The 20,620-nt window shown below is 46.6% G+C and overlaps 1 protein-coding gene across 2 annotated transcripts in view; it reads right to left on the bottom strand.

The window, feature by feature from the left end:
- The window catches only part of SMAD3 (SMAD family member 3), a 140,229-nt gene extending 119,615 nt beyond the window's left edge, over nt 1-20,614 (bottom strand). The window contains exons 1-2 of one of the 2 annotated variants that reach the window (XM_011968537.1): nt 20,377-20,582; nt 719-769 (exon numbers count right to left, since the gene is read on the bottom strand). In XM_011968537.1, the coding sequence (XP_011823927.1) occupies nt 719-769; nt 20,377-20,582 (257 nt within the window). Of the gene's footprint in view, nt 1-718; nt 770-20,376 lie in introns of both variants that reach the window. The other variant, XM_011968546.1, reaches the window with a different exon arrangement.
- Nucleotides 20,615-20,620: the final 6 nt, after the last annotated feature.

The following is a 20,620-nucleotide window of genomic DNA, read 5'->3' as shown; positions in this document are numbered from 1 at the left end:
GGGCAGGAACTATATTTTCCATTTCTCTGAGTGCCTTGACAGATTCCTCATTGATCTGAGAAAATAGCAATCTATATCTGGCATGTGTCTACAACTGCATCTCAAACCTTGTTATATGTAAAGCTTCTCATACCATCCCCCTTCATCTGTGAAAGCCCTCGAGGTTAATCAGCACTGATATAGTCTCCCCTCCTAGGGCTCATTTCACACCAATTAAGGATCCACAAGCCCATCTCTTTACCTGAATGAGATATTCCAACCTAGCTGCCCCTTCCCAGTTTGACCTTTTCTGTTAATATTTTAATGCAGACCGCTGTGTCCCATCAGATTTCTTAGGCTGTGGATACTGATTCCCTTCAAGGGCTGTTTAGATGCTACTGCTGATGAAGTAGCAGGACAGGAGGCTCTCAGCCAAAGACAGGGATACTCTCTCACCAAGGCAGCAGGGAGCAACACACATCCCTACAGCCTTCTCAACCCCTAGAATCCACAGCCCCTAGAATCCACCAGAGCAATGCCAAGGATCTGACACTAAGGTATGCTGCAGTTGGCTAAGGCCTCTAACTTAGTTTCATGAAAAAAGTGTGGGCATGTGTAAGGGCCTGTTTAATCCATTCCTGCTCCACCCCCCTGCACCACCCCCCACTTAGTACTGTGAGTTTCTGAGCAGAAATAACCAACTACAGATGGTTTCACTACTTCAAAGATGTTGAGAAACCACTGACCCAGAGATAGGAGGGAACTGGGACTCCAAACCTCAGGGCAACTACTCACCACCAGCACTCGTGATGACCAAATCAACACACTTCCAGAACCCAGAGCTGTTCTCTTTCTCTCTGTGTGTGTGTGTGTGTGTCTGTCTGTGTGTGCACATGTTTTTTATTTTTTTGACCAACCACTATCGCTTTCCATCCAGAACAGATGCCCGTAACACTGAACCACAGCTTTACATAAGCATCTATGGCTGGGATTCTCAATCTTGGCCACGTACCAGAATCACCTAGGAAAGTTAAAAAATATGGATTTCCCCAGCCTGGCCTGTAGAAATTCGCAATTCACTGGTCTCAGGGGTGGTCTGAGCATCAGAAGTTTTAAAAGCAGCCATGGTTGAGAATCTTCTATGGTAACACCAACAACAAATTGCAAATCATGAGGAATCAAGAATCCTAGCCCCCACAGCTCACCCTGAACCCTAAACCTCTTTCCATCCTGTCCTCAACTGTAGGCCCCCATTTCTAGTCCAGAGTTGACTATACAGTGATTCTGAAACTATTCAAATGAGTAATCGAGTCATTTCTTTGAATGCAAGTGCAGGAATCAGAATTTTTAAGGTAGAAGAAACTTTAAAATCCTGCTAAGCCGACACCTTCAGTTTATAGAAGAGGAAGCCAGGGGCCAGGGCAGAAAAGTGACTCACCCAAGGTCCTGAAGCTGGTTCACAATGAGGCACACCTAGAACCCAGGCCTGCTGCCTCTAATTCTCTCTCCTCCACACCAGAGGAGCCCCTACGGTGACAGCCGCTGGACAAAAATAGTGACAAAGGACCAGTCAGTTGTTTACTGAGCCATATGCTTTCAGAGGCCATTCTCTGAATGCTTCATCTCTGAAAGGCTCAGTCTCCTCACCGGTCTTAAAACAATTAAGGGCAAAGATAGCCAAGAGAGTGCTTCTCTTTAAAGATTCCCGAGCATCCTAGTCGATCATAATCCTCAAAAAATATACTTGTCGGCTGTCCGAGGTTCATGGAAAAACCCATTAGCACAGAGTCTAACCCAGTTTTGAAAGGGCACTTTGTTGAGCAGCGGGTCTGAGGGACTGAAGCCAGCAGTAGATTCCAGTTTCTTATGGATAAGAGAGAGCTGATTGTTGGTTTCAAAATCTCTAACCAACCTGTGAACATGTTTCCCTTCCTTCCTGTATTTTTATGGCACTATGGTTGGAACCCAGTCGGTGCCTAGAAGCACAGAAAACCTGTGCTTCAGGCTAAATTTGAATTCCTCTTTGCCTGTAGACTGATTTCCCCTAGCCTGAGACTGATTTCCCCTAGCCTGGGAATCGGATCTCAGGTGAGGTCTCATTTCACCCTGGGATGCTCCATGAGGGCAGAGCTATGTGTGACCATCCTCATCAGCAGCGCATTGCAGCTCCTGGACCACGTGTCTGATGGCACCACCACCAACAAAAGCAGCTCAGTAAATACGTGATGAATTAAACAACAATGATAATGCAATTAAATAGGTCACTAAGGAATGGTTCACCTCTGAAGGCACACCATCAGATGAAAACTTAAGATTTGTCCCCCAGGAAAATATATGCATTGAGAAAACAGCCAAAGACAAGAAGCCAAGGAGAGTTCAGAGGTCTATCATGAAAATCTGAGAATGGCCAGGCACGGTGGCGCACACCTGTAATCCCAGTACTTTGGGAGGCCGAGGCAGGCGGATCACGAGGTCAGGAGATCGTGACCATCCTGGCTAACACAGTGAAACCCTGTCTCTACTAAAAATAAAAATAAAAAATTAGCCGGGCATGGTGGCGGACGCCTGTAGGCCCAGCTACTCAGGAAGTTGAAGCAGGAGAACGGCATGAACCCAGGAGGCAGAGCTTGCAGTGAGCCGAGATCACGCCACTGCACTCCAGCCTGGGGGACAGGGCGAGACTCTGTCTCAAAAAAAAAAAAGAAAAGAAAAGAAAAACTGAGAATGGATACATAGATTCTTTCAGATTCCCCCTTTGAGCTTGTCATTTTGTAGAAGAGAAGGCCAACACCCAGGAAGTCAAGCTGATTTCCCCAAAGTCATAAAGCCTATCTCCACCAGCAAGAGTGGCCAAGAGGCCTCAACCTCACCCAGAATACAAGACGCTAAGATCACAGTTTCTTTGGCTCTCATTTTATTTGTTCACTTGCTGATTCAACACTTTTTAGAACCTGGGGGCTCCAGCAATCGTGAACATCAGAGTAGGCTGTGGGAGGAGAAATAAGAAGAAATGGCAAACATTCCATTTCAGATACTGTAGGGATGTTGAGGTACTGTCCAGAGAGCAGCTGGAGCTCAGGGGTCCCTAGCTCCGGAGAACTGCAGATCTGGAAGATACCCCACAATGAAAGCACATGAAACCCAGGGAGAGCAGAAGTAGTTTGAACTGCAATTCTGACTCAGCCCAGCTGGGTAGAATGATGTCCAGTATATGGTTTGATTTTCTCATCGTTGAAGTTAAAGCAGATAGCAAAAAATAAAAATAAAAAAACATAGTGGCCAAAAGATGACATTTAAAAAGATCCCTGGATCAAAGCCTTTTTGTGAGTACTGTTATTTCATCCTCCTCCTAACGGTAACCACTTCCCACATGAACCCCAGTAAGGCAACCGTGCAGCCCACAAGAGAGATAGAAATATGACCACACTTCCCTCTTATAAACAGGCGACGGTAAACATCTGAGACCACTGGTCCACAGCCGTGGTTAAACAAAGGGTTGGGGGCACCCTGGCACGGCCGTCAGGGCCTCCGTCTCCCCCACATGCTGACGTTCTCTCTCTGAGTAGTGAACTTGGACCATTAACTTCAGAACTGAGGCAAACAGAATCAGCCTCACACTGGGGCAACTTCGTCTGGTTTCATGCCCAGGCTCACCTGGCCACTGCTTCTGGAAACTAAAGAATTTTCCAGGAAAGTAGCTGGTGGTTCCAGGCCCATGCTCAAAGGCGCCTCTCTGTGCTCCACCAGGACAAGAGGGCAGGAAGACAACTTACATATTTACTGGAGTGCCCACCCCATGCCAACTCTCACCTCTTGGTTCAGTAGCGATAGATTCTTTTTTTAAACAATCAAAGCAAAAACTGCAACTCTTTTAATCAAGCAAGAAAAACAGAAAGACCTCAAAAAACTAATTAACTCTGAGATGTTCCCTGGGGTTCCAAGTTATCCCAGCTCCTACATCAATAGGAAAACAAAACATGAGGCCTTGGGACAGGCTCTGTTTTCTCTGAATTGGAATGAAAGGGCACTTACACACTTGAAGTTAGTTACTAGCTCTTTGCGACAGGAAGACTCAAGGGTATTCCCTATCTGCAGAAAGTTCCATCCGAAGACGGCAAAACTTTATATAATTTGGCCAGGACTTTGTTTTTAACCACTAAACATTTATAGAATTTTTATGTCTTCACATATACATGCTTTCAGAGAAAGTTTCCAGCAGATTCAAAGCAAGAGAGATGCACAAAGATACTAAACATGCAATTAAACTGCATATGGTTTTGAAGCTAGAACACCGCAAGAACCTTTAGAAAATTTCCCCTGGGGGAGGAGATTCCCCTCAGTGCTGTGCCCTGCCCCCACTCCAAACCCTAGGGCAAGTTGTTATCATTTGTCAACAGGAAAATAAGACTGGTGGAGGGGTGGAGACAAAAATCGCAACTGCTTGAAACCTGAAACAACGTGGCTTGCATCACAAAATGTGTGGCCCTGGGTATGGCACTCAGAGGCCCAGACAGTCCCCCCTCTGTGCTTCTCAGGTCCTTTTCTCTCCTTGGGCCTCAATTTAACACCTCTTCCAAAGCTACCAGACTGCCACAGTCTACTCGGGAGATGCTTCAAACACAGTTACAGGCACCTTCTCTCCACCTTGACTACAAGCTCCATGAGGGCAGACTTACCATCACATCCTCAGAAGTCAGCAAGACATAAGTGTTTAGGAGTCTCTTAGTGAAGAACACCAGCAACCAACAAATATTAGTAAGTTGGTGCCTAAGTAATGGCAGTTTTGCTATTATTTTCGATGGCAAAAACTGCCATTACTTTTGCACCAACCCAAATAAAATGTACTAAGCACCTACCTCCATACTAATTACCCTGATGAGTCAGGGTAGGAATAGCCTGGGCCCTTGACCTCAAGAGGCTTCTGAGGGTCCATTATTTCTGTCATTGATTGCATGTGATACGATAATGACCAACAAGATACCAGGAGGCTCCTGGGAAAGGTTTTCTTCCTAAAGAGAGACCCCCAAGGAATAGGAGCCCTTTTCTGACCCTGGATGCAACTGTTCGTAGACGGCATATCTGTAACAGCTGTGACCACCTTTGGACCAACAGGAGACAAGCTTGAAGAGAAGATGGCCAGGAAGAAAGATGTAAGGCTCCTGAGTCCTTTCTGATGTCTGAAACTTTCCTGCCTCTAGCCTTCTTAGGGGAGATAATAAGCCCTCTTATGATTAAAGCTGTTCGTTGGATTTCAAGTCGCTTTTGGCCAAAAGCATCCTGATACAGCGATGCTGGCCCGATACAGAATGTGGGATGGACTGGAGATGGAAGGGGCCAACCGGCTTACTGCAGCACGAAGGCATGAAGGACTGAGGGCCTCAGCTCGGGAAGGGAGGCTGGCAAAGGTAAGGAGAGCTGCAACTCAGGAGACTCAAAAGCCGCTTCCAGGCTTACCCACAAGATGGCCTAGTCATCCCCGTGTCACCAGGGCTCAGTTCCCACGATGACTATCTGATGCACTGGAGCATAAGTAATGAATACTCTCTGTCCATGCCACCCCCACACATGCCTCCGTGTGTCTGTGGGGTAGCAAAAGGGGAAATGCATCTTGTTCTATTTATAAGACCCAGCTGAGCCATAAAGGCTAACGACAGGGGCACTGTAGTGTCAGCTGAAGTTCTCCAAACAGGTGCCAAGTTTGGTTTGAATTTATATTTCGCATTTCTCAGCCTGTAACCGTTCCTCTTTGTCACTCCAACTGCTCTCCTTGGAGCTCACCCGACAGGGCCTCACCCACAGCAATAGTCTGGTTGGAGAGTTGAGAGAACTCAAGTCCCTCTCCAGACTTCCAATAAATTATCTGGGGCAAGAGAAGGAAGATGAGTTTTGGATGATCGCGGAAACAAACCCTGAGAGCCCGAAGCAGGAGTGAAACAGCACAGCCCTTACATGTTCTCTGCAGAATTCCGTTGGCGGGGAGGGGTTATTCGGGGCCACGTGCTTGCTCCGCAGCGGCCCTGGCACATTCCATGCACTGACCACAATCAAAGAGAAAGAAAAGGCATGCTTACTGTTATTTTTAATTCCTTCCTCAAGGCCTTCCAAAATTCTTCAGCAGGATTATCCACTAAACTTTCACCACTCCCAGCCAATAGTCCCTTTGAAGCCCTCAGCTAAAGTGAAGCGCAGGGCAGGAAAAGTCAAGTCCCAGAAGTCTCTGCTCTTGGCCATTAAATAACATCCAAGTTGCACTGGGCCTACTGGCATCTCCCGGGCTTCAAAGGTACAGGGCCTGATGATGGTGCTGACATAGCAGAGCCACGCGAATGCCCTGCCACCACCATGCCCACCTACTCCATACATACCCGACCTTGACCTCTATACCTCCTTTCCCTTCAGTAGTAGACATCAGCATAGCCAAATGTTCCCTAACACCTACTCCAGTTAATTAAGCTCTGGTACTCACTTTACCATGTTTTTAACATCTCATCCAGTTTTAAAATATTATATTGCCAACTTGTTGCATGACCTTGGGCAAGTCCTTTCACTTAGAATAGCAGGACATAATTTGCACATTCCCTTCCACTTAAGCAACGGCACAGGAGCTGGCGGATCCAATTCTCCATCACCTTGGTCAGGTATCAAGACCAGAGGCAGGGTGACTATTACCCAGGTTTGCCTGGACAGTCCCGGTTTGTGGCCAAGGACCGTAATTAATAGTGGCCATAATTAATAATGCTGCCCCTTTTCACTTTTGGAAATGTCTTGGTTTGATAAATTATGTAGTCATCCTCGATTCTAAAAGGGGTAGAGCTTCAGCAGCAAATCCAGCTCCAGCCCTTAGCCTGAGACCTAAAGCAACTTACCTAAGTAATCTGAACCTTGTTTCTGTCATTTACCAAAAGGGAATAATGATAGCAAAGTCACGGCTTTTTGTATGAGGACAAGAACGGCCACCCTTTCTTGAGGGCCTATGGGGTAGAATGCAGATAACTAGGAACCAGAGACCTGAGTTGAGATTCCTGTTCTGCCACTGACTCCTCAATGCTTCAGCCTCCTCCTCTGTAAACATAAATAATCCATCTTTCCCAGAGTACTGTAGGTAAGTAAATAAGATCAAGGAGATCACCCACTCTGGCATACACTCAGCATGCAGTTGACACTCAGTCCATGCAGCACGTACCAGGATCATCCCACGTGAGTGGGCTTAGGTGATTTGCTAACAGTCAACACTGCGTCAAATGAGTCAAATGCTTGGACAAGGCCAAGAGTAACAGCTCACCTAAGCTTCTAGTACAAGGCACCAGAGCATGTGTGCCCCGAGCTCATATTCCAATATAATTTTGTGCAATATTTATGACTGTCTCTAAAGTCTCTGTGGGAAATCTGGGTGTGAACTTGGAAGCCTTAACTCCCATCTCTGTCAGAAAGGGTTTTCAGCAGTATTAGTAAGTTCTACACCATAAAGAAATAATATGTGGGGGCCAGGCGTGGTGGTTTATGCCTGTAATCCCAGCACTGTGGGAGGCCGACGCGGGCAGATCACCTGAGGTCGGGAGTTCGAGACCAGCCTGACCAACATGGAGAAACCCCATCTTTACTAAAAATACAAAATTAGCCGGGCATGGTGGTGAATGCCTGTAATCCCAGCTACCCGGGAGGCTGAGACAGGAGACTCGCCTGAATCCGGGAAGCGGAGGTTGCCGTGAGCCACAGTCATGCCTTTGCACTCTAGCCTGGGCAACAAGAGCGAAACTCCATCTCAAAAAAAAAAAAAAAAAGAAAAGAAAGAAAGAATATGAGACATTGCAAAACAATTCGCAGCTTGCAAGAAGCTTTTAATCTAAAATAAATCTAATCCGATCTAAATACATAACTTTAATAACGTCCCTCCTGAGGGAGGTCATTGTTTTTCCCATTTTACTGATGAGAAAAAGGAGGCTCAAAGAAGTTAAACGACATGTCCACAGTCACCACTGCAGTAAGCTGGGGAGCAGGGATTTGAACCCACGGCACTCCGCAGCAACAGGCGGCCCCTGGTCTTGCCTTCAGTGACAGGTTTCTAGCAGTGTTTTCAAAAACAGCCCATGAACCAGAATCAGTCCTTGGACATGAAACTCAATCTTTTAAAAACCCAGCAACGTAAACCACCACCACCACCACCACCAAGTTGACCCTATAGAGGAGAGGTAAATCATACCCAATCTCTCAATGATAAAATGAACGAAGAATACTGATTTAAAGATGCTATTTTACTCTCTTATTAAGGAATATAATCTGTTTGTAATAAACTTACATCATGCTATGGATCTGCAGTACAGAATTTAGGTAGTTTCACTGATTGCAGTGTGGTGTGGAATTGGAAAGCCTAGCCTCGATGATCATCAACAAATTAAAAACACTGACCAGAGACAGTCCATATGAAGGCACTGTGTCAGGCACAGGGAAGACCCAGCAGACGCACTGGGGGGCCTGTGCTTGGGTAGACCAGGCATCTGCATGGAGCCCACTAACACCCCACTTAGTTTCCCAAGGAATCCATATCAAAAGGCTGACATGACTCACTGGCTAATTACCTGAACGCCTGGGCTCCCTGAGCCCTCCTGGCTGAACAACATGTCTTCTCTCCTGACAGTGAACAAAACACTGTTTTCAACCTGGTCCAGACATAGCCTAAAGCTGTTCACATGGTACTGTAAAGGATTATGACTCTGACCTGGATAACTCGGGCAGAAAACCTGCTGTTAACAGCCACTGGGTAAGAGGAGGAAATGAAATAAGAAACGATAGAATGGTGGCTTTCACCATGCCACTTCCCTGCTTTAAAATCTCCTGGACGCTTACAGAGCAAGGTCCAAACACAAAGTACCAAGTTTGACAAACCAAAGCCCTTGACAACATCCTTCTCCAGCTCCTCTCTGGCCACTCCCTCTCTCATCCACACTCTGGCCACCCTAAACTGTCTTGCCTTCCCTAGACAGCCGGCCCTTCCACATTCTGGTCTGTGATCTGTGCTGCCTCCCACCCCACTCCTATACTCCTATCCATCCTTCAGGGCCCCATTTGAGCATGCCTCCTCTGTGAAGCCTGCAGAAATAGATCTGCTCTTCCTCTGGGCTCCCAAACATTTTGTTTGACCTTCACTCTAGTGTCTCTTCCATGAACCCATCATAACTGTGGTTACTGGTGTCCCTTTTTGCCTCTGAGCAGTTCAGAGACACGATTTCATCTCTGTATCTCTGGTGCTTAATAAAGATTTCCAGCAAACAAATGCACATTCAGTGGTTCATTTCTCTGCTCCACTTTTTGAATGAGCAGCTACAATATGTAGCACCTTCTCCCTCATCTGCATTAAATTCATTCTGACCTGGGTTCAGGGTGAGGGAAATCAATTCCTGCGAACATCTCCAAAATCCTACCAATATAATGGTGCCACCTGGGCTGGGATTCAGTTGTGGCCACGCAACTGAGCGGATGGTGCAAAAATAAAAGAAAGAAAAGAAAAGGAAAAGAAAGGAGAGAAAAGAAAGAAAGAAAGAAAGGCCTGTCCCTACAAAGCAAGAATACATAGGATGGCCTACACACCATATGTAGTATTTAAAGACAGAAATCAAGGTAACAAACGATTACACAGCACGCTTTCTATCATCCTACCTTGACCAATACTTTAATAAGTCCAGGTTTGAGTTTAGGATTCCCTGACCCCTTGGTTTCACAATGGAATGTGGAAGCTCAGAGAGACCCAGCCCCAGATCTCAGCCCACCCCTAGCACCACCCATAACTTTGAGAGGCCTGTGGAACCCACACAGAGTCCCCAGGTCACAAGTCCAAGCTCTAGCCAATTCCTTCATACCCCTGCACCCCTTGCCCAGCCACTGGGCCCGCGGGTACATGTGTTGTCCATGGCCAACACAGTCTGCCCTCAAGTAACAGACCTGCGGAAGAGACCCACCCAGGACTTGGAAACAGGCTCAAGACACTGGGGCAGGGAACTGCAGGGCCAGGCCTCTGAGCAGGATCTGGAAAAAGGAAGTACTGGCTCTAGATGGGCCTGTCCCTTGGTCCTACAGTCTCCTTGCCCCAACAAGAGGAGCACAGCCAGGTGGAACGCCAAAGCATGACTCTTTAAGCGTGAGCTCCCTCTTGCACGTATCTGAGGGCAGTCAAGGGTACAGCCACCACGTCTGGGTCATTTCAGAGCCATGAGTTTCTGGACCTGACCATTCTCACTCAACAGCCAAGCTAACCAGTAAGCTAGTACTTGAGGGAGAGCCGGAAGTGCCTTCCAACTTGGGCCTCAAAAAAACACCAGCAACAATAAACATCATGCACTTCCATGCACTTACGGGCAACTATCAGTGACAGGCGCGTGAGTCACTGCGTTTCTGCTTCAGGATCTTACCCATCCCCCACCCCAGGAGACCTGATTCATCAGTTTGTTTTTAGTACTATTATTTTTGGTCCACCAAACGAATTTTTAAAAATAATGATAGAGAAGGTGAGGAGGGAGGGCAGAACCACCTAAGAATATGAATTGTTTCTCTTTCAATAGCCTGCCAAGCCTTACATCAACAAGAGGCATGTCTGTATGTTCTCCGTGTGTATTGAAGTAGATCCTTTTACTATACCAACTGAGACTCTCCAAAGGAGAATGCCCTGCGAGCAAGGGTGTCGGGGTGGGAAGGGGATCACCTATTGGAGTCGATGGACACCATCTGCCAAATTTCCCCTCTGAAAGGGAAAATGAGTGTTTACTGAGCACCTACTGTGTACTATGATCGATACTGGCAATGTACTTGATACATCTTATCTCATTTGGGTTGATTTCTTTTTTTTTTTTTTGAGACGGAGTCTCACTCTGTTGCCCTGGCTAGAGTAGAGTGGTACAATCTTGGCTCACTGCAACTTCCTGCTCCCAGATTCCAACAATTCTCTTGTCTTAGCCTCCTGAGTAGTGAAATTACAGTCACCCGCTACCACGCCCAACTAATTTTTGTAGTTTTAGTAGAGACAAGGTTTCACCATATTGGTCAGGCTGGTCTCAAACTATTGACCTCAGGTGATCCAGCCACCTTGGCTTCCCAAAGGGCTGGGATTATAGGCATGAGCCACCGTGCCCGGCCACTTGGGTTGATTTCTATGAAGTAGGTAGTTTCATCCTCATTTTACAGATGCAGAAACTGGGGCTCAGTAAGTTGAAGCAAAGTACCCAAGGTCACCACATAGCTGATAACTGTCAGACTCAAACCCAGATCCATCAGACTTGAGAGGCTTTGCTCTTTCTGCCTAACTGTGCTCTTCCTGTCCTCCCCCTCTCCTGCTCCCCAGGTAATATGTGAAGAACCTGTTTGGGTAGAGACAGCCACACACAAAATGTAAAGGGGTGGCACACCAAACAGTAATTCACTCTGCCCTCCCATGGACTAGGAGAAATTAGACCCACCTTGAGTCTGACTTCAGTAAGAGTAAGAAAAAGTTTACAACCAGGAAGATTTGAAGCAAAAGGAAAAATCCAATTTCCATCACCAGTGCCTGCTTTCAGCCACTTGTAACTACTCAAAAAGTCCTTTCTGGATTCATTACTCCACATTTGGGCTTAGCCCAGAGGTGATTTTTTAAGGAAAAAATGCCTTTTGGCATTTTTGAGCTGTGACAGCGTAAAAACAGACCTTTAAAAAACACACACCCAAAAAGCATCACTATTTTCAAAAGTCCAGTTGAAAAGAAAAAAAAAAAATTGGTGACATCTCAGAGCTACAACTTGGCTTGGCAGTTTGTGATGCAACACTTAGCCACAAAAGGGACCAGATTTATAATCTGTAGGTTTCAAAGGCAAAGTCATACACCGTGTTTCTTAAACAATACTGGAGTCTTAACCCAGCTCTACTGAAAATACAAAAATTAGCCGGGCGTGGTGGCGGGTGCCTGTAGTCCCAGCTACTCAGGAGGCTGAGGCAGGAGAAATGCTTGAACCTGGAACTGCAGTGAGCTGAGATCGTGCCACTGAACTCAAGCCTGGGCGACAGAGCGAGACTGTCAAAAAAAAAAAAAAAAAAAAAAAGCAAGCAAGCAAGCAAGAAACAAACAAACAATACAATACTGGAGTCCTAAATACCCGCAAAGCACTCAAGAGAAAAACTTGCCAGATGTAAGCTGGGAGAGCCATGTGATACTGAAAAAGAACTATTTAGGTGGAAACTCACTTTTCATTTCCTAGTTGGGGTTTAAACTTGCAACATCCACGCTGCCTAACAAAAGGCTCATGCTTACGCAATCAAGTGCAGCCTTTCTTTATATAGATGCTTGCAAATAAATAAAGGAAGCTTCCTGGGTAAACTTTGACATATGAGCAAACATTTTCCACAGGTATCCTCTATAATGCCTACCTCTTACATTTAACCATTTTTAGGCATCTGTGGTCATTAGTTTAAGTAAACTTCCTGTTCTTAGAATAGTCAAAAATAGCAACAAAAGAAGAAAAACTGTTCACTGCATTTCAAGAGGCACAGCCTCCACATCTTCATCCTAGCATTATTTTTACATTCCTTTGTAGTTAAATTTCACTGATTCAGACTCACAGAGTAAGGAAGAGGAAAGGAAGAGGGAGGGAAATCACTAAAATTAAAGGCTGAATTACAATTTTATTATTCCACTTATGTAAATTAGTTGACACCAGGCTGACAGAGTCTTGGAACATTGATAATTAAAGATCTGTCATTCACTGATGAACTAGATGCGTGCAAATGGGAGCTTCTAAAATGTTTGTATGTGGCCAGGCGCAGTGGCTCACGCCTGGAATCCCAGCACTTTCGGAGGCCGAAGCAGGCAGATCACTTGAGGCCAGGAGTTGGAGACCAGCCTGGCCAACATGGCGAAACTGGTCTCTAATGAAAATAGAAAATTAGCCGGGTATGGTGGCGCATGCCTGTAATCCCAGCTACTCAGAAGGCTGAGGCAGGAGAATCACTTGAACCTGGGAGACAGAGGTTGCAGTGAAGCAAGATCGCGCCATTGAACTTCAGCCTGGGCAACAAGAGCAAAACTCCATCTCAAAAAATAAAATAAAATAAAATAAAATGCTTGTAGGAATACAATTCCAAGTTAGAAAGGCCCTCCAATAGAGCTTATGTAGCCTATTTTCCAGTTGAGAACATTTGAGGCCCAAAGAAGGTAACTTGTCCCAGGTCACACAGCTAATCAGAAACAGAGCCATGTCTAGAACCTACCCAGGTCTGCTGACTCCTACCTCCAAAATAATCCCCAAACCCTTGTTTATTAGTAATTTTTCTTTGACAGCATTTATGGGGCAAAAAGGCCTGCTAAACAAACTTTCGCCTAGTCCAGAATTAGCCAAACTTCTTAATTAATAGGCTTCTACTGTGTTTTCATTTTAAACTGAGTCTCTGTCAAAACATTCTACAGCAGTTGCCACTGTGGCAGGCTGCTGTTTATAGGAAGGGCCTTAGATAACCAACAGTGGATAGTATGACTCGTGCTATAGATTTGTTTATTTCTCCAACTGTTAATTAAGTTGAAACAAAGGATAATGTTATACAGAGAGAGAGAGAGAGAGAGAGAGATCCTTGTCAAGTCAATAAACTGCAGAGCTTGGGGGACTTGGTTTGTTTGGCACCAAAAAACAGTATTTACAAATTAGCTAAAGAGTGAACACATACAGCATTCTTACAACTCCAAAGAGCCTGTGTTTCACAGCCAGTGGACTAGAAGCTACAGAAGGCGCCAGGGACAGTATCTGCCTTATTCACTATTTTGTCCCCATTACCTGGCACAGAAATTAGCACCTGGTAGAAGCATTAAAGGAAGGCATAAAAAGGAACTGGACACATTCTCTTGGAATAGCCTCTGTTCTAAAACTTAGAATATAGTAAAATTAGAAACCAAACTTCTGTAGCATGGACTTAGGATGGCAACTTCCCACTGTTTCCAGGAACCATTGTGCTTGAAGATGGGAAGACTGAAGGTTCCATAGCTCAGGGACTTGTCAGAGGCCAACAGAAGGTCCTACCCCTCCTTAGGGAGGAGCTGGTCCCATCCAACACTGCACCAGCCATTCACGTGTGCACATGGCTGGTGAATCTCCCATCCCCTGTATATTCAGCAGGCTGCCATCACGAGCAGCCTTCTTGGGCAGTCCTCTTGCCAGCCAACCAACTCTATGAGATGTGGATTTGGAGGAGGGAATGGAGTCTTCCTTTAGTCTTGCTTTTGTTTTAATCAGTCAACATGGCAAAGGAGAAAAGGGCAAAAGTCAATTAGGACTATTGATGAGACTTGCTGATTAAGAAAGCTGCATTCCAACCTTAGAGAACTTAATTGCAATTACAGGAAGCTGAAGAGGTGGACGAAGGTGGGAGAACAAGGTTAACGGGAATGAAAGCCGATTTCAATTTAAAGCAAGCCCTGCTTGGTCCTATTTATTTCATTAAGGAGCTCACGCAGAATAATGGCTGTACTGTGCATCAGATGGCATTAAAATCTCCTAATAAATTAACAAGTAAAAATTAATGGTCGCTCAGTTCATTAAATTGTGTTAATTTTATTTCCATTATAATAATACAGCAATCACATGTCTACATTATTAAACCAATATTTATTTTTTAACTCATTTAACTGGATTCCTGATGTGATAAGCCTGAAACAAATTCTATCAATTTAATCAACTTCTTGCATTTCTCATCAGAATTAAATGCGACGGTATTCATAGACTTTTTCTGTTATTAAAATTGTAATTTAAAACTTCGCCCTTGCAAAGACTTTTTTAAAAACATACCACTAAAAGCGCCTATGTTCATTCAGAAACTCGGGTACCTAGGATTTATTCTCAGCAACTGTTAACCAGAGAAACAAGAAGCTAGGTCACACTGAAGCTCTGAATTTCAAAGCAACCATCTGCAAGTTGTCCACTTTTTATTTATTTATTTATTTGTTTATTTTGAGACGGAGTCTCGCTCTGTCACCCAGGCTGGAGTACAATGGTGCAACCTCCACCTCCCAGGTTCAGGTGATTCTCCTGCCTCAGCCTCCTGAGTAGCTGGGACTTACAGGCACCCGCCACCATGCCCAGCTAATTTTTTTGTATTTTTAGTAGAGATGGGGTTTCACCATGTTAGCCAGAATGGTCGCGATCTCCTGACCTTGTGATCCGCCTGCCTCAGCCTCCTAAAGTGCTGGGATTACAGGCGTGAGCCACCGTGCCCGGCCAAGTTGTCCACTTTTTATTAACACTCCCTGTCATATTCTGAGCTGATATATCTGAAGTCCCTGTTCCCACCAAGGAAACCTGAATTTCAGGTCTGCAGTACCAAATTACTTTTTACTTCAAAGAGAAAATGGTTTACAGTGGAGTAAAATATCGCACCCAAGTCACTGGCCATTCAGTGCCAGTTACAAGGTAACATATTTATAGCAGCACACAGTTTAGTAAAAGACAGAGGATAAAGATGTCCTCATTCTTGTAGGGAACTATCCCCATGTACCAAAAAGTTCCCAACATCATACTGCAGTTCAAAAACCTTCACTTGGATAACTCTTGTCCCCTTCTTAGTTTTCCACCTCTCATGGGTTCTCCTCCTGTCTACACCTCCTCTCACAGAATTCACTGTGTTTCCATATTGCTGGTACTTAGTACATTCCTCAGCCGCAGCTCATGCTACACCTTTGAGCAAGTCTGTCTCCCGCTCTAAACAGGGAGCTCTTGGAGTACAGGGACCCTTCTGGGGTCATTGTAGTACATGCTCAATCAAGGACTGAATAATTCAATAATGAATGAATGATGCAGAATGAAGGCTAAACGTAACATACCTGTCAAGTTCTCTGGTTCACAAAACACTTCCACAGGACTTATCTCATCCTGACTTTACAGGTGCAGACATAAAAGCTGTGAAACTTAAGTGGATTCCCAAATCCTTGCAGGTAGTAGAACGGTAGGTACAGGACCTGAATCTTGTGTTTTTTTCCAGAGAAAACAGATGCCTGTCATTATTTTATTTTCGAACATAGTGACTTCTACAATATTTAAAAGGCACATCAACGCCCGGCCCCATCAAAAATCATCCATACTAGATCTCATATTTCTACTGGTAACTGGGAATGAGAAAGAGATAGCAGTTAGGTACTCAAATAATGCCCTATTAATGTTTCCCTTACTGATGTGTAAGCTCCTCACAGGCAGGGAACTTTTCAAATGTGTCTCTATATCCTCCTCTGGTACCTAAAAAACTGACTCAGACATGGGAGGGGTCCAATAAATATCAATAAATCAACACAATCCAGCCCTGTAACATTTGACTGGCAATTCTCAACAGAGGGGCTGTCTGCAAACATTCCACTCCCAGGTGCAAGCAGCATGTTCCAAGGTTCTAAATGTTCCCAGGGAACATCAAGTGGCTCCTAGGTTCAGCTGTAGCTGAGTCAGTTCCCTCATCAGCTACCTATCGTCCTGCAGGCACCTCCTCTTCTCAGGCCCTACGTGGAGCTCCCCTAATCAAAGTTAACAAGAGCAAAGAGACAAGGGACTACCTCCCTAGCAGCTGGAAGGGGGCTTGCTTCCAATGGGCCACATGGTGCTCTGAGCTGCAGCCGAGAAGAGGGAGGCCTCTACAGCCTTGGTAATAGGTCTATCCCCAGAAATCTGGAAAAAGAATGTTAAAGATTAGGATCTTTTTCCTTTCTCAAAGTGAGAGTACCCTGGCAAAATTCAAGGAGATAATAAGAGGAGGCAACAGTAAAAGATCAGATTCGGTGGGGCGTGGTGGCTCACACCTGTAATCCCAGCACTTTGGGAGGCCAAGGTGGGCAGATCACAAGGTCAGGAGTTCAAGACCAGGCTGACCAACCTGGTGAAACCCCATCTCTACTAAAAATACAAAAATTAGCTGGACGTGGTGGCAGGCGCCTGTAATCCCAGCTACTCGGGAGGCTGAGGCACGAGAATCGCTTGAACCGGGAGGCAGAGGTTGCAGTAAGCTAAGATCAGGCCACTGCACTCCAGCCTGGGCAACAGGGCAAGAATCTGCTTCCGAAACAAAAAGATCAGATTCACAGGGAGGGAGTAGATGCTGTGTGTCAGATCTAGCGTTTGCTTCAATCCTCCAATTTTCCACTGGACTGGGTGCTCTGACACATGAAAGCCCAAATTCCCTTCCGAACAAGCAATGCTTTAAGCTTGGTCTAGCTCCCAACAATGAGGCCAAGGCATGGATTCCCTGGTGGAAGCACAAGCTACCAGTGTCTACCAGAAAACTAAGTTTTAAGTGTGCCGAGCTCCTTATTCCTCATATAACGCTCACACACCAACTCTCATTCAGTGGCAAATGCTTTGATTCCATTCTTATACACTGGCAAGGAAGATACCTGCAGCTTTACTCAGGTACTCAAGCAGGTGAGGCATGAGAGGCTGTTACAAAACTTGTGTAAATTCTGTCAATCCTGCCAGACCTCAGAGTATCCTGACAGCCCCTTTGTTGGTGTATCTAAATGAAGCTCTTACCACTTCCTCGGCACCAATCTCTTTTACCTTCTTGATGTCGGTAAGTGTGTATCACTCCAGCTCCCCTGATAATTGAAACAAATTAGAGCTGGTGTCACAGAGAAGCAAGCCTGTGGTCTGGAAGTCCCCAGTATACAGCTCTAATTGCCAAATATTGCTGTTGCAGCTCGTGATTATATATTAGCCAAAACACACTTGGCTTAATCTCCTTAGACTGAGGGCTCCTTAAACCCCAGAGTCCAGATCTTGCAGAGTGTTTTTAAGCATCCAGTGACCAACCCCCCACACACAGGGGGAATGACTAAGTTAAACGCTTTCCTTTCTCTACTTTCCAAACTAAAAGGCAGTTGTGGTGAAAGCAGACAATTTGACAAGCAACACTGCAATCTATGGGGCTTAGCAGACACATCGATATCACCAGCATAAGGCCAAACCAGCCACCTCCCCAAGACGTGGCCTTTAGTTTTCTGCCCACGACCAAAACAGCAGCAGCTGTTGCCAAGGGACACAAGGTGACCCAGAGGCGTGGGCACAAAATCCAAGGATGAAAATCCATTTTGTCTGGATCCACCCAAGCAACTGGGTTTCCCTAACTGAAAAAAAAGATGAAAAAAAAAAAAATCTGCTTTTGCATTCAGTCCTATCCAGGCAGGCAGAAGATGCCTCAGTCCTAACAAAGTCACGAGAAGGCCACAGGGCAGGTTGGCTTGAACCCTCAGAATCATCCAAAGCGTTCACATGTCTTAGGCTTCCAAAGTCTCAGCAGGACTTTGGAAGAGGAAAAGGCAGGCCAAAGGTATGGCCCCACAGAGGACAAACTCCTACCAAGGCAAGGGAAAGCAAGGCCTCTCTGCCAAGCGATCACCAGCCCAAAGATTAAAGAAGCAACCGCACATACAAAGATCCACAGGGCCCTCCCCAAGCTAACACAGTTTTAGCATTCAGCAAAGAATGTATTCAGGATCTTCAAAGTATAAAGCAGCATGGGTCCGCAGAAAGAGCACATTCTGTCAGAATCCCACGTCTACAACTCAAGCCTTTTCACCTCTCTTTTCAAGTTTCCTCTGCTTTAAAAATGTGATAATCTTAAGCCTAACAACCTTATCTACTTTCCAGGGCTGGTTGCTTGCTTGCTTGCTTTCTATCTTGTTTTGAGGACCTCAGAAAACCATGTGAAAATGCTTTGTAAACTGTGAAACACTTTTCACAGCTGCCTGTTTTATAATTGATACCATTTTTTTTTCCCTGTTTCAATGCATAAAGCACTTGTCTTCAATGCACCCAGGCAGATAAGAGGAAGGTAGGTTTGGCAGACCCCTCCCACTCTACCCTCTCCACCCCCACCGAAGGAATACAGAAGAATTAAGAACCAGAGCTGGAACCAAATCCCAGGTCTCTCTGACCATCACATCACACCACCTCCTCTGAAGTCAATTCTGGCTCCCGATCACACGGCCAGCGACTTCCCCAGACGGCACACCGCCTTCCCTCCCCCTTTATTGACTGGATCCACCCAGTCAAAAAAAAAAAAAAATTTTAAGTCTGCACTCCCACCATATGTGGCATTTATTTCCAGGGGAGGCCTGCCCTGGGTTCCCGTGGACAGATGTTGCTTTGTGCCTGCCTGACTCGCCCGGCAGCCCTTGTACAACTGCCCCAAGCAGGTGGCCAAGGATGGAGTCCACCCTGGCCCAGGGGCAGGGATGACAATCCCTTTTTTGGCTTACAGTCCCTGGTGCTTTCTACTCATTCCTCTGCAGCCTGGGACCCCCAAAACAGCCAGCCCCCAACACACACACTCTCTCCCTTGGTTCAGAATCAAAGGAGGCTGAGAGGTAGAGACAGGAAGTCAAGGTATCCCCACCCCCAATTCCCAGCCAGGCACAGCTAAGCTAAGGAAGGCCCTGGGGGAGTGGAGAGAAGTCACTGACCCTTTCTATCAGCCATCTGTGGGCTCCCGCCCGACCTAGCTAGCGCGCAACGGGAAGGATAAAGGAGATGCAGACAGATGGCAGCGCGCTTTGGGAAGGAGGGCTCTACAGGAATGCGAGGGCCGATGCGAGGCCCACTTTGGGGTGTGTTTTGTTATCTGCCCGGTTCCAGCCCGCCCCTCTCCCTCATTCTGCACGAACTCAAAATCTCTTGGACCAAAAGGAGGGCAAAAGAGTCGGGATGAGGAGTGGGAGGTGGGGGAGAAGACCCTATTTTCTGCCACTTGTCTCTCCCATTTGGAAGTCACAGCATTGCACTGCAACCAAAGTGCGTGCGTGCTCAGGGGGCGGGAGACTGGCACAACCGAGTCTAAAAATACTCGATAAAAATGCTAATCCCGAAGGCAAAGAAAGAACGAAGAAGGAATCTGTCAATCACGAGGCTCCCGCTCCTCACCCACAGTCCCAGCTGTACGGACCGCATTCCTGTAGAGGAAAGTGGGGAGACCGGACTGAAGAAAAGAAACGCAAAGACACCACCACCTCCACGAGCGCGGGCCGCGGGGGCGGGAGGCGGCGGCGGAGGAGGGGCTCCGGCCCGCGGAGCTGAACAAAGCGGGCCTCAACTTCCAGCACCAGCTCCCCAGGGTGGGGGCGGCCGAGTCCCGCAACAACCCGCTCTCCCCTCCCGGAGGTGGAAAGGGAATGTGAGGTCTGGAAGCCAGAGTGCCGTGTGGAAGCCTCGGGCTCTGATCTTTGCAAATGCAGAGATGGTTTTGTTTGGGGTCCCCCCACCCCCTTCCTGCCCGCGCTCTAGCTCCCACTCTCACACACACGCACCCACACAGTCTCACTCCCTCTCTCTCCCTCTTCCCATCTCCAACCCCAATGGGTCGGCCCCGCAGTGCCAGGGGGCCGGGTCGGCGTGTCCCCGGGTCCCCCGGGCGGGCCCCCACCTGGGGATGGTGATGCACTTGGTGTTGGCGTTCTGCGTGGTGATGGCCTTCTCCAGCTCGTCCAGCTGCCCCGTCTTCTTGAGTTTCTTGACCAGGCTCTTGACCGCCTTCTCGCACCATTTCTCCTCCTGCCCGTTCTGCTCACCCTTCTTCCAGCCCAGCAGGCGCTTCACGATCGGGGGAGTGAAAGGCAGGATGGACGACATGGCTGGGGAGGGCGCGCGGGCGGCGAGGAGCGCCCCCG

Source organism: Mandrillus leucophaeus, unplaced genomic scaffold, assembly GCF_000951045.1.
Source record: "Mandrillus leucophaeus isolate KB7577 unplaced genomic scaffold, Mleu.le_1.0 Scaffold12, whole genome shotgun sequence".
NCBI lineage: Eukaryota > Metazoa > Chordata > Mammalia > Primates > Cercopithecidae > Mandrillus > Mandrillus leucophaeus.
This window is presented reverse-complemented; position numbering and strand designations above follow the sequence as displayed.